Raw genomic sequence first — 9,986 nt, 5'->3', positions numbered from 1 at the left:
GGAGGTGGGCCAGAGTTCTCCCAGGCTCCTCCCCCTGCTCTCACTTGAGGAGCCTTGGAGGAACGTCCGGCGTGGGATCTGTACAGCCAGTTCAGGGTTCATGGCTTCCTCCAGGACGCTCGGCACTTTCCGTCTCCCGCCGTTACCCACGATTCGAGAAATCATTAAGTTGTTTAGACTGCAAGCCGTGAAGCAGCTATCCCAGAATTTTCTTCTGGACTTAAGGCTGACAGGTGCCTTATCAAGTGTTTCCCCGGCGTCTCCCTCGCGTCCCTGGGGGAGTGGGGTCGAGGGGGTTTCGCGCGGACCCTGCGGGCGGGCGATGGGGTTCAGGCACAAAGGTGTGCGGTGGCCGTAGGTCAGACCCTTCTGCCTCTTTGCTCTGAGAGAACTCCGGAGCCCCACCGCCCAGGGGGTGTGTAGAGTGTGTCGTTTGCTGAGGGGTGTTTGCCGTGGGCTTTGGAAGGCAGGCTGTGCGGACGCCGAGCAAACACTGGCTTTGGAAGGCTTCGCGTCTCCTGAAAGGCGCTTGTGGAATTCCAAATCTTGGTGTGTTACCAATAAGGAATACATGCACGTGCTGACTGATTTGGCTTTTTATGCAGTTAAACTTGCCGGGACTTTATTGGTAAACAGGTTGGAAGAGTATCCATTTCATGGCGTTCGATATTTAAAAGTTTACTTGTTGAGTCTCACCCTCGAGGGTGCAGATATTCATTCTGTAAACACTCATGAAACCAGCCCCTTTGTACTAGAGCTGAAGTGGGATATGAGAGTGAATGAACAAGGCCAAGTCTGTCCCCAAGGAGCTTACATTTTAGTCAGTTTGCTTTCCCACTCCCTAAGTCACGTTTTATGAAGTAAAATTTAGACACAAAAAAATTCACCTGTTTGAAGCGCACAGTTGGATAAATTTTGCAAATATATATATATTGTCGTTTAACCTCTACCAGCGTTTTTTCGTGCTGGTCTTTCTGAAAGATGATACTGCAAGAAAAAGATTATTAGAAATATGGCAGTTCACAGTTGGAGTATGTAACATTTCTGGGGTTTTGATATTTCATTCTATTTGGCCCCTCTTAAGAAACTGAGTCAGTAAATCACATATTTCGAAAGTTGTGAAGTACAGTCCAACAGCAGGGATGGGTGGTTTTATTTCTTGAACTTAGAGTAAAAGCGTGGGCAAGCCAGTAGCGATGTAACGGGGTAAAAAAACTTAACCTGTTTTCAGTTTTTTTATTTAATTGGACGAGAGCTCTACCACAAGAGCATTAAAAGGTCATCCACCTCGAAAATTCTTTGGTCCTGAGATGGTTGGATGGCATCACCGACTCAATGGAGTTTGAATGGGCTCCGGGAGTTGGTGATGGACAGGGAAGCCTGGCCTGCTGCAGTCCACGGGTCACAAAGAGTCCGCCGTGACTGAATAGTAACTAGAGCCAGCCTTTTCGGGTAGTCATTAGCTGCATTCTAGATACAAGGCACCGTTCCGGGGACTGAAAATAGAGGTCTTTATATTGAAAAAAAAATCCTTCATATGTCCTTTCTCATGTGAGCCTTTATTCACCTTCAGGAATCAATTCCAGAATCTAGATACTATTGTCCCCTCTTCTACAGGAACCAAAATGAAGACAAATAAGGTACTTGTGTGAGGTGAGAAGCTCAGGTGTGAACAGAGCAAGATGGAACCCCAGGCATAGTGAATTGACTGTGCTCTTTGATATCCATTTGTGTTTGAATGTTTCTGAAAAGTTTAAGGTGAAAAGACTGTCCTATCTACTGTCGTAGCTTTCCATTTTAAAAAAAGAGAGAGACTGTTAAAATCACTCTGTAATATCTGCACTTAAGGCAACCTCTCTGTTCCCTCTGAGAGACAGTGCTCTTTAGTGGAGAAAGGGTTGGCTTTTAGGACTTAAACCTGAGCTGGTGTCGTCCATTTGTTTTCCAGGTAACCTCACTCAAATAATAGATGAAGAAAAAAGTTCAGAGAAGTCAAAATGGGGTAGTAATTCTTAAGTTAGGGCTTCACAGGTGGCGTTACTCGTAAAGCACCTGCCTGCCAAATCAGGAGACTTTATAAGAGACATGGGTTCAATCCCTGGGTCGGGAAGATTCCCTGGAGAAGGGAATGGCAATGCACTCCAGTATTCTTGCCTGGAAAAGTCCATGGTCAGAGGAGCCTGGTGGGCTGCAATCCATGGGATCGCAGAATCAGGTGCTACTGAAGTGACTTAGCACAGCACATACAGCACAGTTCTTCCTTAATATGTTGTAAAGATTTGCTGTGAGAAAGCATGTTAAACACCTGTAACATGGTCAGTGTATGCTCATTTTCTCCTGGCACCCATTGAAGAGAAAACTATTCTTGGATAATTGAGAGATTGTTTTTGCCTCTAAGCTTACAAAGGTAGGTTATCAATAACAAGCAAAAATGAGACTGTACACTGTCAGTGAACAGTGTAAAGTGCTTAGTACGTTTTCAGTGGCTAAATTTCTACCATCCCAAGAGGCCCAGTTGCTTGGATTTTAACATCTCAGTCAATATGATTAGTCCATTGTTTTTCCAGAAGGTTGGTTGCAATGAATCCTCAGTAATGTGCTTTTCCGTGCTTTCTTAAGGTCTGCTAACTTAGATTGATTAAAAAATTAATTTTCTTGTATCAACTTGCATGTTTGCAAAGCTCAAAAAACCTTCACTCCTAAATTTAACTTTTTCCTAAAAATAATCAAGAATCTCAATTTCTGCAAATCCTGTTAGCTAGGAACTTGGTACCATTGCCACGTTGACCACCAGTTAGATGTCTGTAGATAAAAGTGAATACTGCCAGCACTTTCTGCTTCTGAATTTCTAACTTACAACGTTGGAAATTCTGAATGGGAAGCTCGCCTTGCTTATTCACATAATTGATATTCAACAACTGTAGAGAAGTGGTTTGTGTTTTTCCATCACTTCTTATATTGATTGGTTTGGCAGAGAAACAGGTGAAAAATACCGTGTGTGCGTATGCTTTCGTGCACGTGCACTCAGTCGTGTCCGACTCTCTGGTGGACTGTAGTCTACAAGGCTCCACTGTCCATGGGATTTTCCAGGCAAGAATACTGGCATGGGTTGCCATTTCCTTCTCCAGGGGATCTTCCCAACCCAGAGATTGAACCCTTGTCTCTTGCATCTCCTGCATTGGCAGGCAGATTCTTTACCACTGCACCACCAAGGAAGCTCTCAGAAAATACCATGTTTATTTAAGTTAAGGAAATTTGTCATGGTAATCCTATTTTTATTAAGGGTCCGGTAGAATTCAACAGTTATATGGTAGACTATTGAATGGCTACTATACATTGGTTTAGGCTGAGTTAAATAATCTGATAAATACTATGTATAAAAGATTAGTTGGTTAAGTAATGCTGATAAGAATTTGTGTAGATTATTTTTCATTTTGAATTCCATATGTTGACATTTGCCAAGGTAATTGATTCAAACTTTCTTTTCTCTAGATAAAATTGTAAGGAAAGCTGGCAATCTGACAAATGCTTATGTATATGAAGTGGGCCCTGGGCCTGGGGGAATCACAAGATCCATTCTCAATGCCGGTGTTGCTGAACTTCTGGTGGTTGAAAAGGATAGTCGATTTATTCCTGGATTACAGGTGAGTTGCTGAAAGTACCTTACTTAGGAGGTAAAAACCCAGTTTAAATCTTCAGGTCACGATTCTTAAACCTCAGGGTATATAAGACTTCTACAGTTTGCTCCTCAAACTGCAGTTCTCCAGGCCTCATTCCAGAGATTCTGATTACAGTGGTCTAGGAGTGGTCTAGGAATCTGCATTTCTAATCACCATTCTCACATGAATTGTTGGCCAAAGCTTGAATGAACCAGCTTTATGCATTGATGCTAAGCAAGCTAATTGTGTGACTTTTTGGCTACTAATAGCTGTGCATGCCATAGTACCCCATTCCTTCAAAAATAAGTAAAACTAAGAAATGCTAACGATGTCTCAGTTACTGGCATGGCTTCTGAGAACCTCCTTTAAGTTCAGAAAATCATTTCCACAAGCACAAGGTAGAGAAGATACACGCCTCATTGAGAGAAAGTAATTGTTAAGCTTAGGCATTTGTGTAAGGATTTTTTAAGTGAAAAAATTAAGTTGTGCCATAGGTTTAAAATGAGGTTTGAATAAAATGATCGTTGTTTTTCTTTAGTCACTAAGTCATGTCCAACTTTTGTGCGATCCCATGGACTATAGCCCACCAGGCTGCTCTGTCCATGGGATTTCCCAGGCAAGAATACTGGAGTGAGTTGCCATTTCCTTCTCCAGGAAATCTTCCTGACCCAGGGATCAAACCTGAGTCGCCTACATTTCCTAAATCCGCCTACAGGCAGATTCCCACTGAGCCACCTGGGAAGCCGGAATGAAATGATAAATGTATCTTTAGAACAGTAGGTGATGTCCTATGAGAAGTGTTTGAAGAAACTGGTTGTATTTCAGTGGGAGAGAAGCCTTGAGTGAGGGGATTCATAGCTGCCTCTCCAAAGCTGTGGTGGGGAGGATCAGTTTGTTTTGATCTTCTCTAGAAGAGAACTAAAACAGATAAGAATTGAGGGAGGCAGGTGGATTTAAAAATGAGGAGAAAGTTAAATTTTTAAAACAGTATAATACAGTGGAACAGATTATATAAGGGATCTTATAAAGGGATTCTTCATCGGGGCACTTATACCTAATGGCTTAAGGGCCTTTGTTTGACTCCTCTGTAATTCTGAAACTTTAAGAGAGTCCTTAGCCTTTGGTTCATAAGAGTAGCAATTTATTTAGTGAGTCCAATAGAATAATAAAATTAGCTACATTGTTATTTTCATATAGGAGGACAAATCAGTTTAAAATTAGTGCATTCTAAAACTTTTACGTATATTAAGGGATAAATGTTTAATTTCTGCCAGAACAGTTTGAGAAAATTTGAGAAAATCTAGAGCTTGTGTTTATGCCTCTGGATATTTTTAGAACCCAGTGAGTTTTCTTCTCATTATTTTGCTATATCCAGCCTTTATGCTTTAAAAAAATTATATATTTAGTTCCACCTAATTTTGCCAGCCTTGATAGAATTGGTTTCAGATTTATAACTTTATTTGGGGATTATTACGTGGTGCAATGCACTTTCATGCAGTGGAGAAGGAAATGGCAACCCACTCCACTGTTCTTGCCTGGAGAATCCCAGGGACGGGGGAGCCTGGTGGGCTGCCATCCATGGGGTCGCACAGAGTCGGACACGACTGAAGTGACTTAGCAGCAGCACATAGTGCAATATTCCTTGATTAAATATGGAATTTAATAGTGATTTTTGCTCTGAACCAGTTTCTTTCCAGAATGGTGTATCAGTTGGAGGTGGAAACAGTGTTATTTTTGGTGGGAGCATAAGATGATAAAAAGAAACTGAATAACATTACACAGTTCCCTGCAGGTTTATTCATCTGGCCTTTCTGCAGGCATAGAGAAGACACTTGTGACTTCTTTTCATCTTAAAGGGATGTCTTAACCCTAAATCTCACCCTCTATTATGTGTAATTTTTTCTTATTAGGCAGGCAGGTGAATCACATTTCGCATCACCAGCCTAATTTACATATCCTCCTCTCTGATCTCAACGAAAGATGTTTTGAAGACAGACCAATAGACAGCCACACTCTTTTCACTGCCCCTCCCATATCCCTGCACTCCTAACTTCTGCCTTGTTTTATTTGTCTCATGAGATTTATTATTATCTGACCCACTGCATGTTCTTATTTGTTGTCAGTCTCACATCTTTGAGGTCTTCCCTCGTGGCTCAGAAAGTAAAGAATCCTCCTGACGATGCAGAAGACCGGGGTTCGATCCCTGGGTAGGAAAGATCCTCTGGAGAAGGGAATGGCTCCCCTCTCCAGAAGTCTTGCCTGGAAAACCCCATAGACAGAGAAGCCTGGTTTGGCTACAGTCCACAGAGTTGCAAAGAGTCAGACACAGCTGAGCAACTTAACACTTCTTCACCCCTCTGGAATGTTAAGTGCCATGAGGGTAGATGTTTTTGTCTGTTTTGTTCCCTGCTGTATCTCCACAGCATCTAAGAGTGCCTGGTGCATACCAGATGTTTGGTAACGTTTCACATGGAGATAGAAAGGTTGACTCTTTGTAGATATCTAATTAGCTGATTAAATAAATGTGTTATTTAATGGTGAAACCGAATAATTGGGTATCATTAATTATCAAAGTTATGTGCTTTTTCCCTAAATATGAAGGTTGATTTCAAGGTAAATTGCTGTGCAGGAAGTATATATTTGACTTCTGTTTCTGTAGAAGAAGTAAAATTAATTTTTAGTGTCGCATATGCAGGAAAGGAATTTGCCTTAAAAAGGAATGTTGGGTACTAAAATATCAAATAGACTTCTTTTTCTTGTAAAGAATGTTTCAATATGTAAAACCACGTTCTTTTAGAGGTGCTAAATTAATCATAAAACTGAGTAAAAGCAGAAAGAGTGGTCTATTTTAAGGATTCCATTTTAGTGATATCTAAGCTAATAGAATTACTTTTTAAAGAAATTGTAATAATTTATAAAATGTCTGCTAGCTGGAAGTATGTCATTTGTAGCTTAATTCAAGTTCTTAAAATATTATCACGAGGCAGCCTAGGGAAAAGAACATAGTGATAACATACAGGTTTTTCACTGTTAGCATGTTGTAATGTAAGAAAACGTGTTTAATACGTGAAAGCATTGTAGTGTGATTTTTGTAGTAAAGAACAGACTCTTAGCGTCAGATGACCTGTGTTTGATGTCTGGCTCTACCGTTTACTATTCATATAATAATTTATAAAATGTCTGCTAGCTGGAAGTATGTCATTTGTAGCTTAATTCAAGTTCTTAAAATATTATCACGAGGCAGCCTAGGGAAAAGAACATAGTGATAACATACAGGTTTTTCACTGTTAGCATGTTGTAATGTAAGAAAACGTGTTTAATACGTGAAAGCATTGTAGTGTGATTTTTGTAGTAAAGAACAGACTCTTAGCGTCAGATGACCTGTGTTTGATGTCTGGCTCTACCGTTTACTATTCGTATGACTGGGCAGGAAACTCTCACTGTGCCTCAGTTTGCTCATAGGATTGTTATGGTTTAAATGTGTTTAAAAACATGCTGTCAGGTTTTGGAGTTTTTCTCCAGTACTCTTCAGATGTTGCTCTGCTATCTTATTACTTATGTTGTTTCTGACAAATCTGTTCTTTGCTTCTGTCTTTTTTCTTGGGCTGTTTTTATGATTTTTTCTTTTTTTTATAATTTTATTTGTAATTTAAGGATAATTGCTTTACAGTATTATGTTGGTTTTGGCCAAACATCAGCACGAATCAGCCATAGGTATACGTATGTCCCCTCCCTCTTGCACCTCCCTCCCCATCCTACCTCCCTAGGTGGTTATAGAACCCCAGGTTGAGTTCCCTGAGTCATACAGCAAAATGGCTGTGCGTGTCACATACAGTGATGTGTGTTTCCAGGGTACTGTCCGTACAGCTCACCCTCTGCTTCCTTCCCACGTCTGTGTGAGTGTGTTCTCAGTGTCTGTGTCTCCTTTGCTGCCCTGCAAACGGGTTCATCAGTACTGTCTTTTTAGATTCCATATATATGCATTAGTATATGATACTTGACTTACTTCACTCTGTATAATAGGCTCCAGGTTCATCCACCTCATTAGAACTGACTGGAATGTGTCCCTTTTTATAGCTGATGATTTTTTCTATATCATTGGCTTTGAGTCTTTTCATCATGATGTGCCTTGGTGTCCTTTTCTTCATGTTTCTTGCCCATGGGCCAGTGAGAGCTTCCTGGATCAGCCCTGGGATTTCTTTGGAAGGATTGATGCTAAAGCTGAAATTCCAGTACTTTGGCCACCTCATGCGAAGAGTTGACTCATTGGAGAAGACTGATGCTGGGAGGGATTGGGGGCAGGAGGAGAAGGGGACGACAGAGGATGAGATGGCTGGATGGCATCACTGACTCGATGGACGTGAGTCTGAGTGAACTCCGGGAGTTGGTGATGGACAGGGAGGCCTGGTGTGCTGCAATTCATGGGGTCGCAAAGAGTCGGACATGACTGAGCAACTGAACTGAAAACAGTATTTCTACTTGATAGGCAATGTAGACTTCATGGGATTGAGAATCAAATAGATTGGTTTTCAGATATCATATATGGCACTTACTAGCTTTGTGACCCTGGGCTTGCCTTTGAACCTTTTTTAGCTTCAGCTTTCTCATCTGCAGCATGGGAATGTTAGTTTTCTTTTGTGGTTATTATAAGGATAGAAATTTATGTAAAGAGATTGGTCTGTTGCCCATAGTCAGTAAATGGCTGCTCTTACAATTCTTCCCCTTCCCCATCTTCTTGCAAAGGGAGATATAAAGTAATCTGGTCATCCTAACAACAGGACTTGTTTTTAATCAGAGGTAGTAAATGTTTGAAATTCTTTATAGCAAATTTTAAATAGGACTTCCTGTTGTGATGACTACATACGTATACATGTAACTTACTTGATACAGCTATGACCACAGTTAATCATAACATGGACAACACTCAGTCAGTTAGCAAAAGCTGATTCACAGCCAAAGTGATCTCCTAGTCCACTACAAGTAAGTACAGAGAATGCTGGAAGCAGACCCACTGACTACAGCAAGAAGTAACAGTTATTACTGTGGCAGAAGAGCTACAAGAAGCGAAAGCACAATAGGGAGGGGTCCATAGCTATTGAGGCCGTTACTCTATAGTCAACAGTGATCCAGGTCATCAAGAATTCTATAAGTTTATTTTTAAGAAATGTTGACAATTAAAGGAGTTACATTGGTTGAATAGAAAAAGTCTTAGTTGCTCAGTGGTGTCTGACTCTTAAGTGACCAGTGGACTGCAGCTCACCAGGCTCCTCTGTTCATGGAGTTCTCCAGTTAGGAATTCTGGAGTGGGTTGCCATTACGTACTCCAGGGGATCTTCCCACAGGGATCGAACCTGGGTCTCCTGCACTGCAGGCAGATTCTTTACATGTGAACCACCAAGGAAAACCCCGGATTGAGTAGAAAATTTACTAAATCAAATATCTAATCACTTGGTGAGTCTGAGTGGGTTTCTACTGTACCTGTTCTTATTGTTTGTTGTTTAGTCGCTCAGTTGTGTCTAACTCTTTGCGACCCCATGAACTGCAGCACGCCAGGCTTCCTTGTCCTTCACTATCTCCCAGAGTTTGCCCAGGCTCATGTCTATTGACTCAGTGATGGCATCCAACCGTCTCATCCTCTGTCATCCCCTTCTCTTCCTGTCCCCAATCTTTCCTAGCATCAGGGTCTTTTTCCTGATGAGTCACCTCTTCGCATCAGATGACCACAAGTATTGGAGCTTCAGTATCAGTCTTTCAGTGAATATTCAGGCTTGGTTTCCTTTAGGATTGACTGGTTTGATATCCTTGCTGTCCAGGGACTCTCAAAGAGTCTTCTCCAGCACCATAGTTTGAAAAAAATTCAGTTCTTCTGTGCTCAGTCGTCTTTATGGTCCAACTCTCTCATATGTACATGATGACTGGAAGATAACATAGCTTTGACTGTATGGACCTTTCTCAGCAAAATGTTGTCTCTGCTTTTTAATATGCTCTCTAGGTTTGTCATAGCTTTTCTTCCAAGGAATAAGCATCTTTTAATTTCACAGCTGCAGTCATGTTGAAGCCTAAGAAAATAAAATCTGCCCATTTCCTCTTTTTCCCCCAAGAACTGATCTGATTCACCATGAAATGATGGGACTGGATGCCATGATCTTTGTTTTTTGAATGTTGAGTTTTAAGCCAGCTTTTTCATTCTTCTCTTACACTTTCATCAAGAGGCTCTTTAGTTTCTCTTTGCTTTCTGCCGTAAGGGTGGTTTTGCATATCTGAGGTTATTGATACCTTTCCAGGCAGTCTTAATTCCAGCTTGTGATTCATCCACCTGACATTTCA

At 41.1% G+C, this 9,986-nt stretch overlaps 1 protein-coding gene across 3 annotated transcripts in view; it reads left to right on the top strand.

Annotated features, from left to right (window-relative positions):
* The first annotated feature begins 46 nt into the window (after positions 1-46).
* TFB1M (transcription factor B1, mitochondrial) overlaps positions 47-9,986 on the top strand; it is a 67,365-nt gene continuing 57,425 nt past the window's right edge. For all 3 annotated transcript variants that reach the window (XM_024996707.2, NM_001076896.2, NM_001114610.1), the window contains exons 1-2: positions 47-233; positions 3,493-3,644. In XM_024996707.2, the coding sequence (XP_024852475.1) occupies positions 101-233; positions 3,493-3,644 (285 nt within the window). In that variant the 5' untranslated portion in view covers positions 47-100. The remainder of the gene's footprint in view (positions 234-3,492; positions 3,645-9,986) is intronic.

Source organism: Bos taurus, chromosome 9 (assembly GCF_002263795.3).
Source record: "Bos taurus isolate L1 Dominette 01449 registration number 42190680 breed Hereford chromosome 9, ARS-UCD2.0, whole genome shotgun sequence".
Lineage (NCBI taxonomy): Eukaryota > Metazoa > Chordata > Mammalia > Artiodactyla > Bovidae > Bos > Bos taurus.
The sequence above is the reverse complement of the archived record's forward strand: the minus strand, read 5'-3'. Positions and strand labels throughout refer to the sequence as shown.